This window comes from Lissotriton vulgaris, unplaced genomic scaffold (assembly GCF_964263255.1).
Source record: "Lissotriton vulgaris unplaced genomic scaffold, aLisVul1.2 SCAFFOLD_1747, whole genome shotgun sequence".
Lineage (NCBI taxonomy): Eukaryota > Metazoa > Chordata > Amphibia > Caudata > Salamandridae > Lissotriton > Lissotriton vulgaris.
In genome coordinates, this window is record NW_028241884.1 from 82,264 (window position 1) to 106,869 (window position 24,606).

General features: G+C 49.3%; 1 protein-coding gene across 1 annotated transcript in view; it reads left to right on the forward strand.

The window, feature by feature from the left end:
• Positions 1–10,386: 10,386 nt before the first annotated feature.
• Positions 10,387–24,606, forward strand: part of LOC147669868 (NACHT, LRR and PYD domains-containing protein 3-like) — a 316,105-nt gene continuing 301,885 nt past the window's right edge. The window contains exon 1 of the mRNA XM_086948188.1: positions 10,387–10,688. Coding sequence (XP_086804314.1) covers positions 10,409–10,688 — 280 coding nt within the window. The 5' untranslated portion in view covers positions 10,387–10,408. The remainder of the gene's footprint in view (positions 10,689–24,606) is intronic.

The window sequence follows — 24,606 nt, forward strand, 5'->3', positions numbered from 1 at the left end:
CGGGGCTTCAAGACACCTTGTTATAGATGTCTGTCTTCTGTCGCGGTGTCAGACTGCTGAACTGATTAGGACAGGGCTTCGAGACACCATGTTATAGATGTCTGTCTTCTGTCGCGGTTTCAGACTGCTGGCCTGAATTAGAACAGGGCTTCGAGACACCTTGTAATAGATGTCTGTCTTCTGTCGCGGTGTCAGACTGCTGACCTGATTTAGGACTGGACTTCGAGACACCTTGTTACAGATGTCTGTCTTCTGTTGCGGTGTCAGACTGCTGACCTGATTTAGGATGGGGCTTCGAGATACTTTGTTATAGATGTCTGTCTTCTGTCGCGGTGTCAGACTGCTGACCTGATTTAGGATGGGGCTTCGAGATACCTTGTTATAGATGTCTGTCTTCTGTCGCGGTGTCAGACTGCTGACCCGATTTAGGATGGGACTTCGAGACACCTTGTTATAGATGTCTGTCTTCTTCTGTCGCGGTGTCAGACTGCTGATTTAGGACGGGGCTTCGAGACACCTTGTTATAGATGTGTTTCTTCTGTCGCGGTGTCAGACTGCTGACCTGATTTAGGACGGGACTTGGAGACACCTTGTTATAGATGTCTGTCTTCTGTCGCGGTGTCAGACTGCTGACCTGATTTAAGACGGGACTTGGAGACACCTTGTTATAGATGTCTGTCTTCTGTTGCTGTGTCAGACTGCTGACCTGAATTAGGACGGGCCTTCGAGACACCTTGTTATAGATGTCTGTCTTCTGTTGCGGTGTCAGCCTGCTTACCTGATTTAGGACGGGGCTTCGAGACACCTTGTTATAGATGTCTGTCTTCTGTCGCGGAGTCAGATTGCTGACCTGATTTAGGAGGGGGCTTCGACACACCTTGTTATAGATGTCTGTCTTCTGTCACGGTGTCCGACTGCTGACCTGATTTAGGACAGGGCTTCAAGACACCTTGTTATAGATGTCTGTCTTCTTTTGCATTGTCAGACTGCTGACCTAATTTAGGAAGGGGCTTCAAGACACCTTGTTATAGATGTCTGTCTTCTGTGGCGGTGTCAGACTGCTGACCTGATTTAGGACGGGGCTTCGAGACACCTTGTTACAGATGTCTGTCTTCTGTCGCGGTGTCAGACTGCTGACCTGATTTAGGACGGGACTTCGAGACACCTTGTTATAGATGTCTGTCTTCTGTCGCGGTGTCAGACTGCTGACCTAATTTAGGAAGGGGCTTCAAGACACCTTGTTATAGATGTCTGTCTTCTGTGGCGGTGTCAGACTGCTGACCTGATTTAGGACGGGGCTTCGAGACACCTTGTTACAGATGTCTGTCTTCTGTCGCGGTGTGAGACTGCTGACCTGATTTGGGACGGGGCTACGAGACACCTTGTTACAGATGTCTGTCTTCGGATGTATGACGGTACAATGCATACTTTTACAACGCATACCATTACAACGCATTTTTTACAACGCAACATCCATCACAACGCATTCCATTACAACGCATGCCATTACAACGAATTCTTTAAAACTACCTTTACAACACATTCCATTAAAAGGCATACGACCTTTACAACGCATACCATTACAACGCATATATGGTAAGTATTGGATAGTGTAGGGTTAAAATACTATTCTATCTCCAGGGGGGTACACCAGTAGGGTAAGTGTTGGATAGTGTAGGGGTAAAATTACTATTCTAACTCCAGGGGGGTGCAACATTAGGGTAAGTATTGGATAGTGTAGGGGTAAAAGTACTATTCTAACTCCAGGGGGGTGCAACAGTAGGGTAAGTGTTGGATAGTGTAGGGGTAAAATTACTATTCTAACTCCAGGGGGGTGCATCAGTAGGGTAAGTGTTGGATAGTGTAGGAGTAAAATTACTATTCTAACTCCAGGGGGGGTGCAACAGTAGGGTAAGTGTTGGATAGTGTAAGAGTACTATGCGTTGTAATGGTTTGCGTTGTAATGGTATGCGTTGTAATGACTGTGTTGTAATGACATGCGTTGTAGTGGTATGCGTTGTAGTGTCATGCGTTGTAATGGTTGCGTCGTAATGGCATGCGTTGTAATGGATGTTGCGTTGTAAAAGTTTAGTTGTAATGGTAGTGCGTTGTAAAAGTTGCGTTGTAAAGGTTGTTTCCCCTGCCTTCTGTCGCGGTGTCAGACTGCTGACCTGAATTAGGACGGGGCTTCGAGTCACCTTGTTACAGATGTCTGTCTTCTGTCGCCGTGTCAGACTGCTGACCTGATTTCGGATGGGGCTTCGAGACACCTTGTTACAGATGTCTGTCTTCTGTTGCGGTGTCAGACTGCTGACCTGATTTAGGACGGGGCTTCGAGACACCTTGTTATAGATGTCTGTCTTCTGTCGTGGTGTCAGACTGCTGACCCGATTTAGGACGGGACTTCGAGACACCTTGCTATAGATGTCTGTCTTCGCCTGTCGCGGTGTCAGACTGCTGATTTAGGACGGGGCTTCAAGACACCTTGTTATAGATGTCTGTCTTCTGTAGCGGTGTCAGACTGCTGACCTGAATTAGGACGGGGCTTCGAGACACCTTGTTATAGATGTCTGTCTTCGCTTGCGCTGTCAGACTGCTGACCTGATTTAGGACTGGACTTCGAGACACCTTGTTATAGATGTCTGTCTCCTGTCGCTGTGTCAGACTGCTGACCTAATTTAGGACGGGGCTTCGAGACACCTTGTTATAGATGTCTGTCTTCTGTTGCATTGTCAGACTGCTGATCTGATTGCGGGCGGGGCTTCGAGACACCTTGTTACAGATGTCTGTCTTCTGTCGCAGTGTCAGACTGCAGACATGAATTAGGACTGGGCTTCGAGTCACCTTGTTACAGATGTCTGTCTTCTGTCGCCGTGTCAGACTGCTGACCTGATTTAGGACAGGGCTTCGAGACACCTTGTTATAGATGTCTGTCTTCTGTTGCGGTGTCAGTCTGCTGACCTGATTCAGGACGGGACTTCGAGATACCTTGTTATAGATATCTGTCTCTGTTGCGGTGTCAGAATGCTGACCTGATTTAAGACGGGGCTTCGAGACACCTTCTTTTAGATATCTGTCTCTGTTGCGGTGTCAGACTGCTGACCTGATTTAAGACGGGGCTTCGAGACACCTTGTTACAGATTTCTGTCTTCTGTGCGGTGTCAGACTGCTGACCTGATTTAGTACGGGACTGCGAGACACCTTCTTATAGATATCTGTCTCTGTTGCGGTGTCAGACTGCTGACCTGATTGAAGACGGGGCTTCGAGACACCTTATTACAGATGTCTGTCTTCTGTTGCGGTGTCAGACTGCTGACCTGATTTAGGACGGGGCTTCGAGACACCTCGTTACAAATGTCTGTCTTCTGTCGCGGTGTCAGACTGCTGTCCTGATTCAGGGCGGTGCTTCGAGACACCTTGTTATAGATGTCTGCCTTCTGTCGCTGTGTCAGATTGCTGACCTGATTTTGGACGGGGCTTCGAGACACCTTGTTACAGATGTCTGTCTTCTGTCGCGTGTCAGACTGCTGACCTGATTGCGGGCGGGGCTTGGAGACACCTTGTTATAGATATCTGTTTTCTGTCGTGGTGTCAGACTGCTGACCTGATTTAGGGCAGGTCTTCGAGACACCTTGTTACAGATGGCTGTCTTCTGTAGTGGTGTCAGACTACTGACCTGATTTCGGACGGGGCTTCGAGACACCTTGTTACAGATGTCTGTCTTCTGTTGCGGTGTCAGACTGCTGACCTGATTTAGAGGTCAGACCCGGGACCAGGGTTCAATTCCCGACGCGGCAGGGTCCTGAGCTCAAATGTCCATGGACTCGATAATTCTCGCTTCAGTGCCTGACCTAATCATGGGTTCACACTCTGCAACTCTGGGCATTAAGCTTGCTTAATCTCCACAACGGCCCCACCGCGGCGGGATGCCTGGCTTTCACCTTGGGGATGCCCTGTAGGGGTTATCTCACAAGGAAAAGCCAGGACGGGTTCCCAAGGCAAGCGCGGAGATACCCCTCCGGGGGTCGATTCAGGCGCTATATAAGAAACATAATAATAATAATAATAATAAGGACGGGGCTTCGAGACACCTTGTTATAGATGTCTGTCTTCTGTCGCGGTGTCAGACTGCTGACCTAATTTAGGAAGGGGCTTCAAGACACCTTGTTATAGATGTCTGTCTTCTGTGGCGGTGTCAGACTGCTGACCTGATTTAGGACGGGGCTTCGAGACACCTTGTTACAGATGTCTGTCTTCTGTCGCGGTGTGAGACTGCTGACCTGATTTGGGACGGGGCTTCGAGACACCTTGTTACAGGTGTCTGTCTTCGGATGTATGACGGTACAATGCATACTTTTACAACGCATACCATTACAACGCATTTTTTACAACGCAACATCCATTACAACGCATTCCATTACAACGCATGCCATTACAACGAATTCTTTAAAACTACCTTTACAACGCATTCCATTAAAAGGCATACGACCTTTACAACGCATACCATTACAACGCATATATGGTAAGTATTGGATAGTGTAGGGGTAAAATTACTATTCTAACTCCAGGGGGGTACAACAGTAGGGTAAGTGTTGGATAGTGTAGGGGTAAAATTACTATTCTAACTCCAGGGGGGTGCAACATTAGGGTAAGTATTGGATAGTGTAGGGGTAAAAGTACTATTCTAACTCCAGGGGGGTGCAACAGTGGGGTAAGTGTTGGATAGTGTAGGGGTAAAATTACTATTCTAACTCCAGGGGGGTGCATCAGTAGGGTAAGTGTTGGATAGTGTAGGGGTAAAATTACTATTCTAACTCCAGGGGGGGTGCAACAGTAGGGTAAGTGTTGGATAGTGTAAGAGTACTATGCGTTGTAATGGTTTGCGTTGTAATGGTATGCGTTGTAATGACTGCGTTGTAATGACATGCGTTGTAGTGGTAGGCGTTGTAGTGTCATGCGTTGTAATGGTTGCGTCATAATGGCATGCGTTGTAATGGATGTTGCGTTGTAAAAGTTTCGTTGTAATGGTAGTGCGTTGTAAAAGTTGCGTTGTAAAGGTTGTTTCCCCTGCCTTCTGTCGCGGTGTCAGACTGCTGACCTGAATTAGGACGGGGCTTCGAGTCACCTTGTTACAGATGTCTGTCTTCTGTCGCCGTGTCAGACTGCTGACCTGATTTCGGATGGGGCTTCGAGACACCTTGTTACAGATGTCTGTCTTCTGTTGCGGTGTCAGACTGCTGACCTGATTTAGGACGGGGCTTCGAGACACCTTGTTATAGATGTCTGTCTTCTGTCGTGGTGTCAGACTCCTGACCCGATTTAGGACGGGACTTCGAGACACCTTGCTATAGATGTCTGTCTTCGCCTGTCGCGGTGTCAGACTGCTGATTTAGGACGGGGCTTCGAGACACCTTGTTATAGATGTCTGTCTTCTGTAGCGGTGTCAGACTGCTGACCTGAATTAGGACGGGGCTTCGAGACACCTTGTTATAGATGTCTGTCTTCGCTTGCGCTGTCAGACTGCTGACCTGATTTAGGACTGGACTTCGAGACACCTTGTTATAGATGTCTGTCTCCTGTCGCTGTGTCAGACTGCTGACCTAATTTAGGACCGGGCTTCGAGACACCTTGTTATAGATGTCTGTCTTCTGTTGCATTGTCAGACTGCTGATCTGATTGCGGGCGTTGCTTCGAGACACCTTGTTACAGATGTCTGTGTTCTGTCGCAGTGTCAGACTGCAGAACTGAATTAGGACTGGGCTTCGAGTCACCTTGTTACAGATGTCTGTCTTCTGTCGCCGTGTCAGACTGCTGACCTGATTTAGGACAGGGCATTCGAGACACCTTGTTATAGATGTCTGTCTTCTGTTGCGGTGTCAGTCTGCTGACCTGATTTAAGACGAGGCTTCGAGACACCTTGTTACAGATGTCTGTCTTCTGTTGCGGTGTCAGACTGCTGACCTGATTTAGGACAGGGCTTCGAGACACCTTGTTATAGATGTCTGTCTTCTGTTGCGGTGTCAGTCTGCTGACCTGATTCAGGACGGGACTTCGAGACGCCTTGTTATAGATAACTGTCTTCTGTTGCACCGTCAGACTGCTGACCTGATTTAAGACGGGGCTTCGAGACACCTTGTTACAGATGTCTGTCTTCTGTCGCGGTGTCAGACTGCTGACCTGATTTTGGACAGGGCTTTGAGACACTTTGTTATAGATGTCTGTCTTCCTCTGTCGCGGTGTCAGACTGCTGACATGATTTAGGACGGGGCTTCAAGACACCTTGTTATAGAGGTCTATCTTATGTCGCGGTGTCAGACTGCTGACCCGATTTAAGACGGGGCTTCGACGCACCTTGTTACAGATGTCTGTCTTCTGTCGCGGTGTCAGACTGCTGACCTGATTTCGGACAGGGCTTTGAGACACCTTGTTATAGATATCTGTCTTCTTCTGTCGTGGTGTCAGACTGCTGACCTGAATTAGGACAGGGCTTCGAGAAACCTTGTTATAGATGTCTGTCTTCTGTTGCGGTGTCAGACTGCTGACCTGATTTAGGACGGGGCTTCGAGAAACCTTTTTATAGATGTCTGTCTTCTGTCGCAGAGTCAGACAGCTGACCTGATTTAGGACGGGGCTTCGAGACACATTGTTATAGATGTCTGTCTTCTGTCGCGGTGTCAAACTGCTGACCTGATTTAGGACGGGGCTTCGAGACACCTTGTTATAGATGTCTGTCTTCTGTTGCATTGTTAGACTGCTGACCTGATTGCGGGCGGTGCTTCGAGACACCTTGTTACAGATGTCTGTCTTCAGTCGCGGTGTCAGACTTCTGACCTGATTTAGGCTGGGGCTTCGAGACGCCTTGTTATAGATGTCTGTCTTCTGTCAGACTGCTGACCTAATTTAGGAAGGTGCTTCAAGACACCTTGTTATAGATGTCTGTCTTCTGGCGCGGTGTCAGACTGCTGACCGGATTTAGGACCGGGCTTCGAGACACCTTGTTACAGATGTCTGTCTTCTGTTGCGGTGCCAGACTGCTGACCTGATTTAGGACGGGGCTTCGAGACACCTCGTTACAAATGTCTGTCTTCTGTCGCGGTGTCAGACTGCTGACCTGATACAGGGCGGTGCTTCGATACACCTTGTTATAGATGTCTGTCTTCTGTCGCGGTGTCAGATTGCTGACCTGATTTAGGACGGGGCTTCGAGACACCTTTTTACAGATGTCTGTCTTCTGTCGCTGTGTCAGACTGCTGACCTGATTTAGGACGGGACTTCGAGACACCTTCCTATAGATATCTGTCTCTGTTGCGGTGTCAGAATGCTGACCTGATTTAAGACGGGGCTTCGAGACACCTTATTTTAGTCATCTGTCTCTGTTGCGGTGTCAGACTGCTGACCTGATTTAAGACGGGGCTTCGAGACACCTTGTTACAGATTTCTGTCTTCTGTGCGGTGTCAGACTGCTGACCTGATTTAGTACGGGACTGCGAGACACCTTCTTATAGATATCTGTCTCTGTTGCGGTGTCAGACTGCTGACCTGATTTAAGACGGGGCTTCGAGACACCTTGTTACAGATGTCTGTCTTCTGTTGCGGTGTCAGACTGCTGACCTGATTTAGGACGGGGCTTCGAGACACCTCGTTACAAATGTCTGTCTTCTGTCGCGGTGTCAGACTGCTGTCCTGATTCAGGGCGGTGCTTCGAGACACCTTGTTATAGATGTCTGTCTTCTGTCGCTGTGTCAGATTGCTGACCTGATTTTGGACGGGGCTTCGAGACACCTTGTTACAGATGTCTGTCTTCTGTCGCGTGTCAGACTGCTGACCTGATTGCGGGCGGGGCTTGGAGACACCTTGTTATAGATATCTGATTCTGTCGTGGTGTCAGACTGCTGACCTAATTTAGGGCAGGTCTTCGAGACACCTTGTTACAGATGGCTGTCTTCTGTAGTGGTGTCAGACTACTGACCTGATTTCGGACGGGGCTTCGAGACACCTTGTTACAGATGTCTTTCTTCTGTTGCGGTGTCAGACTGCTGACCTGATTTAGAGGTCAGACCCGGGACCAGGGTTCAATTCCCGAACCGGCAGGGTCCTGAGCTCAAATGTCCATGGACTCGATAATTCTCGCTTCAGTGCCTGACCTAATCATGGGTTCACACTCTGCAACTCTGGGCATTAAGCTTGCTTATTCTCCACAACGGGATGCCTGGCTTTCACCTTGGGGATGCCCTGTAGGGGCTATCTCACAGGGAAAAGCCAGGACGGGTTCCCAAGGCAAGCGCGGAGATACCCCTCCGGGGGTCGATTCAGGCGCTATATAAGAAACATAATAATAATAATAATAATAAGGACGGGGCTTCGAGACACCTTGTTATAGATGTCTATCTTCTGTCGCGGTGTCAGACTGCTGACCTGATTTGGGACGGGACTTCGAGACACCTTGTCATAGATGTCTGTCTTCTTCTGTCGCGGTGTCAGACTGCTGATTTAGGACGGGGCTTCGAGACACCTTGTTATAGAGGTCTATCTTATGTCGCGGTGTCAGACTGCTGACCTGAATTAGGACAGGGTTTCGAGGCATCTTGTTATAGATGTCTGTCTTCTGTCGCGGTGTCAGACAGCTGACCTGATTTAGGACGGGGCTTCGAGACACCTTGTTACAGATGTCTGTCTTCTGTTGCGGTGTCAGACGGCTGACCTGATTTAGGAGGCGGCTTCGAGACACCTTGTTACAGATGTCTGTCTTCTGTTGCAGTGGCAGACTGCTGACCTGATTTAGGACGACACTTCGAGACGCCTTGTTATAGATGTCTGTCTTCTTCTGTCGCGGTGTCAGACTGCTGACCTGATTTAGGACGGGCTTCAAGACACCTTGTTATAGATGTCTGTCTTCTGTCGCGGTGTCGGACTGCTGACCTGAATTAGGACAGGGCTTCGAGACACCTTCTTATAGATGTCTGTCTTATGTGGCGGTGTCAGACTGCTGACCTGAATTAGGACAGGGCTTCGAGACACCTTGTTATAGATGTCTGTCTTCTGTCGCGGTGTCAGACTGCTAACCTGATTGCGGGCGGGGCTTCGCGACACCTTGTTACAGATGTCTGTCTTCCGTCGCGGTGTCAAACTGCTGACCTGATTTAGGACGGGGTTTGGAGACATCTTGTTATAGATGTCTGTCTCCTGTCGCGGTGTCAGACTGCTGACCTGATTTAGGACGGGGCTTCGAGACACCTTGTTACAGATGTCTGTCTTCTGTTGCGGTGTCAGACTGCTGACCTGATTTGGGACGGGGCTTCGAGACACCTTGTTACAGATGTCTGTCTTCTGTTGCAGTGTCAGACGGCTGACCTGATTTAGGAGGCGGCTTCGAGACACCTTGTTACAGATGTCTGTCTTCTGTTGCGGTGGCAGACTGCTGACCTGATTTAGGACGACACTTCGAGACGCCTTGTTATAGATGTTTGTCTTCTTCTGTCGCGGTGTCAGACTGCTGACCTGATTTAGGACGGGCTTCAAGACATCTTGTTATAGATGTCTGTCTCCTGTTGCGGTGTCAGACTGCTGACCTGATTTAGGACGGGGCTTCGAGACACCTTGTTACAGATGTCTGTCTTCTGTTTCGGTGTCGGACTGCTGACCTGATTTAGGACGCGGCTTCAAGACACCTTGTTAGGATAAGAGTCACACCTGATGCCTCTTCTCTTATTGTCTGGTGCAATGGAACTCTTACCCTTGTCTATTTGTTTAACTGATGATCATACTAGGTTTAGGATAGAATTGAAAATGTGGCTTCTCCCTGGTTAATGGCTGGCAGGACGCTCAGGTCTTGGCTTAATGAATCTCTCACAGTGGACGGGTTGAGCATCTACCTAGGCCGTAATATTCCCTGGGGATAATCGTGGCGCTCCAGAAATATTAAATAGGAATGTGTCTCAACCTCCCTTGACATGGAAGTTTTGGTGTCTCGGGGTTTGCTGCAGAGTTTTTAAGTTTTTGTGATAGAATCTAGGGGTATTCAACGCAGTCAACAGGTGAGTTAAAAAGCCATATTTTTAGAATAACGTCTAAGTAAATAATTTCCTTGTAATTATTCCTCTCACCTGAATATTCTACGACTTTAGCTCTGATCCAGTCCATCTGCAGTTACAGTGTCCTCCCCTGCTCTATACTCTACATTAGAGGGGACATTATTATTTCTAAGATCAGTGCACCTAGTTCAGTGCTAGGACGCCTACCTGGGCCAACAGTAGCGCTGTATTACGTATATTTCTTTCACTAATTGATGCACGTTGCGCAGGTGCGAGGAGTTTGTTCTCCTGTATCTGACTTCTGTTACTCTCGAGTTTGTGACAAAACCTCTTTTTTTTGACCCGTCTTTTTTTTCAGACGCAGCCTCACATGAGCCATGGACAGAGGGAGCACATCTGGAGACGTCCTGCTCTGCGCCCTGGAGGACCTCTTAGAGGCGGACTTCAAAAGGGTTAAGGATAAATTACCAGAAATCAGCTTCCAAGGGTGTCAAAGCATCTCCAGAGGGAAGCTAGAGAAAGCAGACCAGATTGACACCAAGAACCTTCTTGTACAGTTCTACGGCCCGGACTCGGCCATTGATGTGACCATTGAAGCCTTCACCATGGTCGGCCTGATGGAGGCGGCAGCGAGACTCACAGAGGAGCAACAGCGAGGTAAGAGGGGGCGATCCTTCCAGATCACATCCCAAGGTCTACCTTGATGGCCAAAGTAAAAGCAGTTTCACAGATTTTCCTATCTTGAGATTAATACAAAGGATTTTCCAAAACCCGGGGCCATATTATCACGAAAGGGCGATACCTTATCAACGCTTTTATCGGCAGGAAACTGCCGATAAAGCAGCGATAATGGGCTTGAAAATACGCCTTTGTTCTTTCCCATAGAAGCCCAGGTTAACACCAGAGCACAGGTGTTAGACCTAGGGTTTTCCTAGCCAACACGTGGGTAGTATGGCACAGGGCTAAGGCTTGCTCCAAGGAATGTGCGTGTACTGCTTGCGTAACCTTTCAGGAACTCAGAGCCCATCCATTCAAAAATGACACCACACCTTTCCTTTAGGAAAATAAGGTTGTACTTTATAAAAATATAGGCTTTGTTCTCTTTGGTATGATAGTTCACTTTTTCACATTAGTACATAACCTCTTAAATTACTTCAGTTTCAGTAAGAAATACAATTTTGTTATCACTTCTTCTTCTCCCCCTCTGTAAGAAAAGTTTACATAATACCCAACATTCTTCGCCGTTAGACAGTATACTGATATTTCATTGAAAAGAACCACCTCCCTTCTTCACTTTGTCTTGTACAGGGTTAAAATGGTACCTGAATCCCCCAACTTGCAGGCTTAACACTGGCGGTAAACAGCAGTTCCTCAATCCCCCTTCAGTTGTCAATATTGTCTGGTCTCTAATTCACAGCTGGCTATGCAAAGAAACAGACAAGTTCAATACCATTGTAACAACACATGACCCTCTGTTATTCCTAGAACTAGTTAAGTAAACAGAGCAGATAGTGCAGATGTTTCAGGAGACAGGACTCCCTTTCGGTATGAGCGTGTCTTGTCCCAGGCAGTTGCGCTTCTAAAGAATGGGGGGGGGGTTTATTTATGGATATCCCCTGGAGGCCACTCATTCACTGCCCCAAAGTTAGATGGTTTGGTTTCCCTGATTACGGTACGCTGTCCCAGCAATTTAATGGAAGTTCTTTTCGAGCACTGTCTGAGGCGTTTCAGAGGAGCGGAGGTTTCCCTGGGCCTGTGCTTGTCTGGGGAGCGTCTACACACACCGTCCCCCCACCAGAAAGGTTGACCCGGCTTATTTTATTTGCTGACGCTCCTAAGCAGGAGGAAGGAAATCGAGGTAGACAGCTCCGGCGGCGGCTGCTCAGTCGCGGGGCTCTCCCATTCGATGCTACCGCGGCGGGGCTCCCGCCATGTGATGGGTTGTTCCTCGCCTGCTTCCGACGCCCAGCGCTTCCTTCCCGCAGCCGACTCCGCCCGTCGATGGGTCCGCCCCTTCCTTCCGGACCTCTGCGGCTGAGGCACACGAACTCCTGTTGACGGGGAGGTTCCGGGTCGGGATCGCCACCTCAGCAACGCCGCTTCTCCTCTTCACTCGCCGTTTGGACTCCGGACCCGGCACAGGAAGGCTCCTCACGCCGTCGGCACCTCAGCTGGCACCCTCGGTCTCCCTCACACGGTGAGTGCCACGCAGCAGGGTAATAAACGCTTCTCTGGCAGTTCTGCCAATAGGCTCACGTTCTCGGCTCTGACAGCAGCTTGAATTAGCGGAGCACTTGCTGCTAGTCAGTGTCCAGTTGTTTTTGCGGTGCACGTTTTCTAAAGGTGAGGAAACGTGAAATCTTCACCACAGCCTTGGGTACAGGGTTTGGTCGGTACAACAAGGGGAAATGTCCATTCAGGTGATTGCCGGCTTCTTAGTCGATAGTCCCCTAATACAGCACTGTCCTCCTTATTTGATCGCCTCTCTCCTGTCCTGATGTACCTTTTGCCTCTGGCTCAAAGGACTACACAAAATGGCCACCTCTGACCTGTCCTTTTATAGGCTAGGTCCAGTCGGTTGGGAAGTTCTGGTGGGTTCTAGAACCTTCCTCATGTAAGTTCATGGGACAGTTCCCTGGCGGTGGCAGTTATGTCGGTTGGTGGCCACCATCTTAGGTCCCAGGTGTTTGTCTAAATTTTGATGAGGGTAACTAGGCCTCAGTGAGGTAAGGGAAACATCTTACCCAAGGAACACCTAGCCCCTCAGACAATGCTGTCAACGAAAACTCCAGGTGGCATAAAGGAAAAAGGTTAAAATACTGGGAGGCTAAAGGGGACAAAATAAATCATCCTTGTGAGGGGACCCTCAGAATCAGACAGGTCTCACACGCGTCCCCCCCAGCTGAAAGTGGGGAGAACTACCCAATCCCTTGGGAGTTCTCATCACTAAGGCGGAAATACCTAGAGAGACTGTCTGCATTGGCGTGGTCCACTCCAGGCCGATGTTCCACCCGGAAGTCCATCCCCTGTAGGGAAATGGACCACCTCAACAACTTGGGATTCTCCCCCTTCATTTGCATCAGCCAACGAAGGGGCCGGTGGTCAGTCTGAACCAGGAAGTGCGAGCCAAATAAGTATGGTCGCAGCTTCTTCAGAGCCCAAACCACCGCAAAGGCTTCTCGCTCTATAGTACTCCACCTCTGTTCCCTGGGGAGTAGTCTCCGGGATAGGAAGACCACGGGTTGATCCAAGCCCTCGTCATTCAGTTGCGATAACACTGCCTCAATGCCATGTTCTGATGCATCTGTTTGGACAATGAACTCTCTTGAAAAATCAGGGGCCCTGAGGATTGGAGCAGTACACAATGCTTGTTTTAATGTCATGAAGGCTTGCTGGCAAGCCTCCGTCCAGACTACCCTTTGAGGTTGTTTCTTGGAAGTAAGTTCCGTGAGGGGAGCTACAATAGTGCCATACCCCTTCACGAAACGGCGGTAATATCCTGTGAGGCCCAGGAAGGCTCGGACCTCTGTTTGGGTCTTGGGGGGCTCCCAGGCCATGATGGCCTCAATCTTCGCCTGGAGGGGCTGCACCGTCCCTCTGCCCACCAAGTGGCCCAGGTACACTACTGACCCCTGCCCGATCTGACACTTACTGGCCTTGATGGTCAAGCCAGCTTGTTGCAGGGCCTGGAAAACAGCTTGCAAATGTTGCAAATGATCCTCCCAGCTGCTACTGAAGACAGCTATGTCATCCAGATAAGCAGCGGAAAAAGCTTCCATACCAGAGAGGACCTGGTTCACCAGCCGCTGAAACGTTGCAGGGGCGTTCTTGAGCCTGTACTGGTAGTGACCCTGTGGCGTGGAGAAGGCTGACCTTTCCTTTCCTCCTTCAGTAAGGGATATCTGCCAGTACCCGGAAGTAAGGTCAAAGGTACTTAAGTATTGGGCAGCTCCCAGCCGGTCAATAAGTTCATCCGCCCTGGGGATCGGATGAGCATCAGTCTTTGTTACTGAGTTCAGCCCTCGGTAATCCACACAGAACCTTAGTTCAGGTGTGGCGCCCGGTGGGGCAGCTTTCGGTACCAGAACCACCGGACTTGACCAAGGGCTATTGGAAGGTTCAATTACTCCCAGCTCCAACATCTTGGCTACTTCACCATGGATGCTGGCCTTCACCTTGTCTGACAGCCGGTAGATCTTAGACTTCACAGGTGGGCTGTCTCCTGTGTCCACATCATGGGTACACAGGTGGGTCCTTCCCGGGACAAGGGAGAACAGGGAGGAAAATTGCTCCAGGATCTGGCGGCAATTTCTTCGCTGTTCAGGAGTCAGGGATGGTGAGAGAATCACTCCCTCCACCGACCCATCCTTTTCTTGAGATGAGAAAAGATCAGGGAGAGGTTCACTTTCCTCTTCCTCTGCTCCATCGGTCACCATCATCAAGACGACCTCGGGCCTCTCATGGTGTGGCTTGAGGCGATTGGCATGAAGCACCCGGTGGGGCTGTCTCGGGGTCTTGAGGTCCACCAAGTATGTGGCCTTCCCCTTTTTCTGCAATACCTCAAAGGGGCCTGTCCAACGATCCTGTAGAGCGTTTAGCTCTCCAGGTTCCATCACCCACACTTTCTGTCCAGGCTCCAGTTCCACAGGGTGAGCATTGTGGTCATACCACTCCTTCATTACTGCTTGGCTGGCTTCCAAGTTGTCCGAAGCTTGCTACCACAACTTGGCCATTTGGCTCCGGAAGGCCAACATGTAGCTCACCACGTGCTGGGGAAGCTTCCTGGGAGTCTTTTCCCAGCTGTCCTTCACCAGGCTGAGAGGACCCCGTACAGGGTGCCCATATTTGTCAATTTACTCAATTTCACCCTTGAGGCGGAAGCCGGGGGTTCTTTGAGCTACCTGCCGCTTTTCGCTATTTACAGCACAGCGTCTCGTTATTGATGTCAAAAATAACAAACTTTTAAAATTGTATATATTTTAATTGTAAAACTGTAAAACTTGGCCCCCACCTTGGCGCGAGACTAGCGTCGCCCAAGGTTCCTTCCTGACCGCCTAGTGGACATCGCGCCGCCGCTATCAGGCTCATTTCAGGCACCATCTTGGACTGGGGAAGGCTGGCGGTCTAGCTGTTCGCTGGTCCCGCCCTCCCCGGATATAAAAGGGTGCTTGTCTCTGCCCTCGAGGTATTTGTCAATTTACTCAATTTCACCCTTGAGGCGGAAGCCGGGGGTTCTTTGCGCTACCTGCGCGCTTTTCGCTATTTACAGCACAGCGTCTCGTTATTGATGTCAAAAATAACGAACTTTTAAAATTGTATATATTTTAATTGTAAAACTGTAAAACTTGGCCCCCACCTTGGCGCGAGACTAGCGTCGCCCAAGGCTCCTTCCTGACCGCCTAGTGGACATTGCGCCGCCGCTATCAGGCTCATTTCAGGCACCATCTTGGACTGGGGAAGGCTGGCGGTCTAGCTGTTCGCTGGTCCCACCCTCCTCCCACTTTTCCTCCTCCCACTCCACTGATGGATATAAACAACAGGCTCTCCAGTCCGCGCAGCGGGCGGGCGCAGCGGGCGCGCCGGCGGTGCGCCGAAGGCGCGCCAAAGGCGGGCCCGTCTGCGCCCGTCCGCGCCTGGCCCGGGCCGAGGGCCAGTCCCCCTGGTCCCCCTGGTCCTTTCGGCCCGTATGGCCTAGATCTCCCCGGACCATATACATTTGACATGCTTATGCGTCTACGACCTCTAACGCATCAGTCGTGCATTGTATTGGATCCGTTACTCCTTGACGTGGGCTCCTCTCAAATTTGTCCCTGTTGTCAACTGCAGATTCCCCTTCACCGCAAATCTCACCTGACTAAGCCTAAGACCCAATCCTCCAAACCCTTTTTATTTGCTCTTACAAATGTCCGTTCGCTTGGGAAACATCGCCAGGACATATCCGACCTAATGGAAGATAACAACTTAGATATGCTGTTCATGACAGAAACGTGGATGGACAATGCGTCCGACCCAGATATTGTAATCGCAGTCCCCAAAGGTTTCTCCATCCATAGATTGGATAGACCACGCAGGAAAGGTGGTGGGATTGCTTTTATCGTACGTGATTCTTTCACGGTCAGAACCAACACTATCCCTCTACCATCCTGTGAAGCCCTACAATTTTCTGTCAAACTGACCCCATCTGATAATTTTAGAGGGATCCTTTTGTATCGTCCCCCGGGATCAAGAACAGGATTCATCACTGATCTCAGGTCCATTTTGGAATCATCTGCTCTTGACAGTTCCTTCACTGTCCTCGGTGATTTTAATTTCCATTTTGATAAACTGGAGGACAAAGACACTGCTGTGTTCTTAGGGGATATAACCACCTTTGGCTACCTCCTATGATCAAATCGCCCACGCATGATGGTGGACACACTCTTGATGGTATTTTTTTCAACTCCAATGATCTACATGTAACTCAAATTTTTCCGGTTACTTGGTCAGACCATCATGTTATTATGGCATCACTAACCCCTCATCAATTAGCTGCCCCTTTAAAGTCCATCAATACAAATCAAACTTTTAAGGCATGGAACGATATAGACAGCTCCAGCCTCAAAACTTCATTAGTCACCTCCATGCCTTCTCTATCACAAGATCCAGATACTGCCACCTCTCAATTCTATGACTGGGTGGATGCAGCAGCATCCTCGCTGGTTCCCATTAAACAATTATCCCGCAATAGATCTACCCCTTCAGCCCCCTGGTATTCAGCTGCCTTAAGACAACAGAAACAACAGTGCAGGCGGAAAGAGAGGCTTTGGCGGAAAGACTAAGCCAAAGAGGCTAAAACTAAATATAAAGAAACGGTAGCCAAATATAAACTAATGATCGACGAAGCCAAGAAACTATATTTTAGTCACAAAATAGAAATAGCAAAAAACTCAAACAAAACTTTGTATGAGACTGCTAAACAGTTAGCTGGCTACTCTTCTAACCTGACCCCACCCCTATCACAATCTCTTTGTGACACATTGGCTAGCTTCTTTTTTAGCAAAGTCAATGATATTTACTCCGCCTTTGCCGTTAAGGTCAAAAGTCCCTCCAAGACATTACCCGACATACACACTGGACCCACGTTCACTCAATTTGCTGAAATTTCTGAGTCACAGGCCAGGGATATAATATCCACCAACAGATCGGGCTCAGTACTCGACCCATGCCCTCTCAAAATTCTAATGCCAGTTATAGATGTGGTTATTCCGGTTATATCCTCCATTTGCAATGCCATGTTTCTACCCCGAAAGTTTAAAAAAAACCATCATAAAACCTCTTTTCAAGAAACCTCATTTGGATATGGAAGAACCTAAGAGCTACCGGCCCATTGCCAATTTACCAGTTCTGGCCAAAATAGCTGAAAAAGCCATGAACAAACAGCTCTCTGCCTTCTTAGAGCAACATCATTTACTTGATGAAACACAGTTTGGCTTCCGCCAATGTCACGGGACAGAGACGGCTTTGATCAAAGCAGCGGATGACATTAGACTCATCCGGGACACTGGGGGTACAGCGGTTCTGATATTACTTGACTTATCTGCAGCTTTCGACACGGTCGATCATGCCACTCTGATTGACCGTGTCGAGGGCTTTGGGGTTCAAGGGACAGCCAGTAAACTTCTGGCCTCCTTTTTGGCTGATAGAACCCAGGTAGTCACAATGGAACCATTTCCCTCGTCCACCATGTCTCTGCCATGTGGAGTACCTCAAGGCTCATCCCTAAGTCCGACACTCTTTAACATCTATGTGTCGGACTTAGCCAATGTCATTCGGGCTTATGGGATGAGCCTTACCTCCTACGCAGATGACACCCAGTTGGCCCTAGCCATCAAGAACAATGGCTATAAAGTAGCGGATGATCTCAAATCAGGCATGGTAGCAATAGGGAGTTGGATGGCCTCCAATTGTTTAAAGCTAAATTCCGATAAGACGGAAGTAGTTATCTTCGGACCACTAACACCTGAGTGGTCATCCAATTGGTGGCCTTCCTCCTTAGGCTCCCCTCCCTAGCCTGTTAGCAAAGTGAGGAACTTGGGTGTCATTTTTGATGATCATCCTACGTTTCACCCCCATGATAACCAGATCACCTCCTCAGCCTTCTTCAAACTGAAGCTTATTAAAAAAATTCTCCCTTTTCTACCTGATAAAGCCGGTAAAACTTTGGTCACCTCCCTCGTGCTGTCCAATTTGGATTATTGCAATGCTATGTTCCTCAACGCACAGGAAGGAGTCTTAAACAAATTGCAAATAATACAAAATTCAGCTGCAAGGCTTTTGGGAAACATTCCCAAACATCACTCTGCCTCTAATGCCATCAAAGAGCTGCATTGGTTATCCATTAAAAACAGGATAAAGTTTAAGACTCTATGCATTGTGTATAAAGCATTGCATAATCTAGGACCAGCACATCTCATCCGTAACCTGATTCCCTATCGTCCGTCCAGAACACTGCATTCATCTTGCTCAGGGGATCTTGTGGTACCCCGTACAAAAACGGTCTCATGGGGTGACAGAAGATTCCTGGTATCGGCCCCAAAGTTGTGGAACACTCTGCCACACGTGATTAAAGCCAGTCCATCCTTATGGTCTTTTCGCAAACAACTTAAGACCTGGCTTTTTAATCAATAGATCCTGCTCCATTCTCTTAGGGTAAACTATTCAGATACTCAGCGCCGAGACGCCCATGGGCCTTTGTATGCGCTTTATAAATAGCAAAAATAAATAAATAAATAAATAAATACAGAATTTCGAAGGGGCTGAAGCCCACTCCCTTCTGTGGCACTTCCCTGTAGGAAAACAAGAGACAGGGTAGGAGGACGTCCCATTTCCTCCACAGGCTCTCAGGCAGACTTCTTATCATGCCTTTCAAGGTCTTGTTAAACCTTTCCACGAGACCATTGGTCTGTGGGTGGTAAGGAGTGGTAAACCGGTAGGTAACACCACACTCCTTCCCCATAGCCCGCATGTAAGCTGACAGGAAGTTGGTCCCCCTATCGGACACAACCTCCTTGGGGAAACCCACTCGGGTGAAGATCCCCATCAGGGCCTTTGCCACTGCAGGTGCAGTGATGGTCCTCAGAGGAATTGCCTCTGGGTACCTTGTGGCATGATCCACTAGAACCAGGATAAACCTGTGACCAGCTGAAGTTGGTGGACCTAATGGCCCTACAATGTCGATGCCTACCCTTTCAAAGGGGGTGCTAACGACTGGAAGTGGTTCCAGGGGAGCTTTCAGCTTCACCCCTGTTTTCCCACTGGCTTGGCAAGTTACACACGTCCGACAGTAGGTATCAGACGCCACTCTCATCCGAGGCCAGTAAAAGTGGGGGACAAGTCGGGCAAAGGTCTTGTCCTGCCCTAGGTGTCCTGCCAAGGGTATCTTGTGAGCCAGTTCCAGAAGGAAGGCTCTAAAACATTGGGGGACCACCAAGGCTCTGGCTGTACCAGGTCCAGGTGCCTTTGATTCACTGTAGAGGAGCCCATCCTCCAAGTAAATCTGGTAGTTCCCTACAACGTTCCCTGCTGCCTGGGCTTTGGCCTGTTGCCGCAGCCCTTCAAGAGTAGGACACTCCTCCTGAGCTTTGCAGAATTCCTCCCTGGAAGGACCTCCCTCCACATGCCATTCAGCGGGGATGGGTAGGTTCTCCAGGGAAGCAACATTCTCCTCCGTGGACTCCAGATCCACCTCTGCAGGTGGCCTATCTATCTCACGAGGTAGAGATGTCGAGGCAGGTCCTTCCTGCCTTCTGTCCTTCTCTTCTCTGGCAGCGGGCTGGGCCATTGTTCCAGGCTCCAGCGTAAGCGAACTCCCCCTCCGGGTAGTCGCGGACCTTGTGCTGACACAGGCCCAGTCAGGTGTACCCAGCATCTTAGAATGAGTCTGGTATTCCACCCCCTCCAAGCATTGGGCTCCATATCATTTCCTAACAGGCAATCAACAGGCACGGCAGGGCTTACGGCAACTCGAAATGAGCCTGCAATCCCCCCCCCCCTCCCCACTCAAAGGGTACCTCGGCCACGGGATAGTGGCCCAATCTGCCGTCAGCCATCACAGCGGGATGGAGTACATTTGGGGTGACCTGCTCTGATGACACCAGCTGACTCCTCACCATAGTCATACTGGCTCCTGTGTCTCTCAGAGCCTCCCCTCTACGGCCGTTGATGGTGACCCACTGCTCATACTTGGTAGTATTGGAAGGCAATTGGGTCTTTGGCACCATCTCCTTATCACCCAGGGACACTAAAGTGACACCCGCCCGCTCCCCTCCGTTACCCAAAGGCATCTCCTCCCCGAGCACTATACTAGTTATTCCCGGGGCTTTTCCTCCAGTGGGAGGGGGTGGTCTTTTTGGGCATCTCACGTCTCCTTTATAATGTCCCACACCACCACACTCGAAGCAATGAACAACCCTTGGCTGCTGACTTTGGCCAGGATTAGGGTTGCGGGGGGGGTGTTAACCTTAGGGATGAATCCTCTGCCCCTTCCTTGTGAAGTATTTTGTGGACCTTTTGAGAACTCCCTCTTATTATCTTCCCCCTCTTTCTTCTGGGGGTTGCCCTGTCCAGACTTCTGGGAATCCCCCCCAGTCCCCTTCGAGGACACCCGGGTACTAGCCCAGATGTCCGCCTCCTCAGCAAGCTTCCTGGGGCTGGTCAGCTTGCTGTCCACCAGGTGTTGACGCAGCTCAGGAAAACATTTCTCGAGTAGGTGTTCCTTGAGTATGAGGTCATATAAACCTTCATAGTCCCCTACCTCGCTGCCTTTCACCCAACCTTCCAAGGCTTTCCTGGCGTAATCAAGAAAATCCACCCAATTCTGTGTGCCTAGTTTGTGGCTATTCCTGAATTTCTGCCTGTACTTCTCAGGAGTTAGTCCAAACTTCCTTATCAGCGCCACTTTCATTGTAGGGTAGTGGGTTTGCTCATCCCGCTCCAGGGCCAACAAGGTATCCCTGCCAGCAGGTGGCATGTACTTATACAGCCCACCCCCCCAGTGGGTTTCCAAGATCCCATGGGCCCTTAAGGAGACCTCATAGGCGGCTAGCCACTTGGCAATATCATCACCTGGAGTGTAGCTAGCAATGACATCCTTGGGTAAGTAAGGTCTGGGTTCTCTGGTGATCTCTTTGTTTTCGCTGCCACCATTACTTGGATTGGAGGTTCTTAAGGTTAAGGCCTGAAGGTCTAACTCTTTTATTGTTCACTCGTGGGCCAACCTTCTGTCCTCCCTCTCCATGTCCATTCTAGCTAAATCCAATTTTAGTCTCCTCTCTTCCCTCCTGTCTTCTAGCTCGGCGTCAGTAAGGCTCCTCACTGAGACACTGCTGCCCTCCCTTGAAAGTGATCTGGGACCTGTCAGTAGATTCCCCCCTTCAGTTTGGTACAGCAGCCCTGCCCCAAGGACAGTGTCTTGATCACTCTCTTCTGTGTCCTGTTCCTCCTCTATATGAGCTTCCACCCATGCCCTCAAGCTTGTCTGTAACTCACTTTTCTTGGCACCTTTCTTGTAGAACACCCCCTGTCGTTGACACCACTCTTTAAGTTGGGCCACAGTGTAGGTCTCAATCTCCTCAAGGTTCAATTCCATTTTACAAATATGGTATCAAATGGGCACTTTGGGAGACCGCTTGGAGAAAACTCCAGGTGTAGGTTTATGGTGCACCCTGAATTACTGCAAGGTATACGCAAGCACAAGTAGGATCCCACCGCTGAAACACCAATATGTTAGACCTAGGGATTTCCTAGCCAGCACGTGGGTAGTATGGCACAGGGCTAAGGCTTGCTCCAAGGAATGTGCGTGTACAGCTTGCATAACCTTTCAGGAACTCAGAGCCCATCCATTCAAAAATGACACCACACCTTTCCTTTAGGAAAATAAGGTTGTACTTTATAAAAATATAGGCTTTGTTCTCTTTGGTATGATAGTTCACTTTTTCACATTAGTACATCACCTCTTAAATTACTTCAGTTTCAGTAAGAAATACAATTTTGTTATCACTTCTTCTTCTCCCCCTCTGTAAGAAAAGTTTACATAATACCCAACATTCTTCGCCGTTAGACAGTATACAGATATCTCATTGAAAAGAACCACCTCCCTTCTTCACTTTGTCTTGTACAGGGTTAAAATGGTACCTGAATCCCCCAACTTGCAGGCTTAACACTGGCGGTAAACAGCAGTTCCTCAATCCCCCTTCAGTTGTCAATATTATCTGGTCTCTAATTCACAGCTGGCTATGCAAAGAAACAGACAAGTTCAATACCATTGTAACAACACATGACCCTTTGTTATTCCTAGAACTAGTTAAGTAAACAGAGCAGATAGTGCAGATGTTTCAGGAGACAGGACTCCCTTTCGGTATGAGCGTGTCTTGTCCCAGGCAGTTGCGCTTCTAAAGTATGGGGGGGGGGGGGGTTTATTTATGGATATCCCCTGGAGGCCACTCATTCACTGCCCCAAAGTTAGATGGTTTGGTTTCCCTGATTACGGTACGCTGTCCCAGCAATTTAATGGAAGTTCTTTTCGAGCACTGTCTGAGGCGTTTCAGAGGAGCGGAGGTTTCCCTGGGCCTGTGCTTGTCTGGGGAGCGTCTACACACACCGTCCCCCAACCAGAAAGGTTGACCCGGCTTACTTTATTTGCTGACGCTCCTAAGCGGGAGGAAGGAAATCGAGGTAGGCAGCTCCGGCGGCGGCTCCTTAGTCGCGGGGCTCTCCCATTCCGTGCTCCGGCGGCGGGGCTCCTGCCGTGTGATGGGTTGTTCCTCGCCTGCTTCCGACGCCCAGCGCTTCCTTCCCGCAGCCGACTCCGCCAGTCGATGGGTCCGCCCCTTCCTTCCGGACCTCTGCGGCTGGGGCACACGAACTCCTGTTGACGGGGAGGTTCCGGGTCGGGATCGCCACCTCAGCAACGCCGCTTCTCCTCTTCACTCGCCGTTTGGACTCCGGACCCGGCACAGGAAGGCTCCTCACGCCGTCGGCACCTCAGCTGGCACCCTCCGTCTCCCTCACATGGTGAGTGCCACGCAGCAGGGTAATAAACGCTTCTCTGGCAGTTCTGCTAATAGGCTCACGATCTCGGCTCTGATAGCAGCTTGAATTAGCGGAGCACTTGCTGCTAGTCAGTGTCCAGTTGTTTTTGCGGTGCACGTATTCCAAAGGTGAGGAAACGTGAAATCTTCACCACAGCCTTGGGTACAGGGTTTGGTCGGTACAACAAGGGGAAATGTCCATTCAGGTGATTGCTGGCTTCTTAGTCGATAGTCCCCTAATACAGCACTGTCCTTATTTGATCGCCTCTCTCCTGTCCTGATGTACCTTTTGCCTCTGGCTCAAAGGACTACACAAAATGGCCACCTCTGACCTGTCCTTTTATAGGCTAGGTCCAGTCGGTTGGGAAGTTCTGGTGGGTTCTAGAACCTTCCTCATGTAAGTTCATGGGACAGTTCCCTGGCGGTGGCAGTTATGTCGGTTAGTGGCCTCCATCTTAGGTCCCAGGTGTTTGTCTAAATTTTGATGAGGGTAACTAGGCCTCAGTGAGGTAAGGGAAACATCTTACCCAAGGAACACCTAGCCCCTCAGACAATGCTGTCAATGAAAACTCCAGGTGGCATAAAAGAAAAAGGTTAAAATACTGGGAGGCTAAAGGGGACAAAATAAATCATCCTTGTGAGGGGACCCTCAGAATCAGACAGGTCTCACAACAGGCTTCTATGGGAATTCACAAGGGCCTATTATCAAGCCCATTATCGCCGCTTCATCTGCAGTTTTCTGCCGATAAAAGCGGCGATAATATATCGCCTTTTTTTTATAATTTGGCCCCAGCTTTTTTAGAGAACTCCACACTGAAATGCCTTGAACATGAATTTGGTCTGAAGTCAGGTGTAAGCGCCTCAGAGACTCTTCTCTGTAAAAATAGAGGTTCATATTTAAACGCGAGAAGAACCAAGAGCGCCAATCTTTTTTAAAACCAATCAAAGGCGCAGATAGAAGCTCTCGGTTAAGGTTGAAACTGGAGGGTGCAGAGATGCAATGTTACACGCCGGCTGTCGGGAAAGAAAACCCGTTAATCAGTTCACACACCAATGTAATCCAGTAATTGGGTTCTGTTTAAGTAGAACCGCGGTCGACAGAATAGATGAGCCAACATTTTACACGCCGCCACTACTGCACAAGAGGCCAGAAGAGTAAATGCTGTGTTGGAACATTCTTCATGTGGCTGCAAGATGTATTGGGGTTCTATGCGCACCTGTGTCCTGTGTGGGATCGTTGATCTGGCAGGTGAAGGCTGGATCGTGGTCTGGCAGGGTTGATGGCATGTACTTGAGCCATTAAACTCTCTTGAAGATCACACTGTACTTGGATTACTTATTCACTTATCATTGGCGATGACTGGGAATACATGAATATGTGAATACCATCCACCCTAATAAGAAAAAAAAATCATTATCATTCGGGACCTACGCTTTTGTAGAACCCACTTTCCTTTGCGGACATATTAGATCATACATGCCAATAGACCCGATTTAGGTGGGAGACT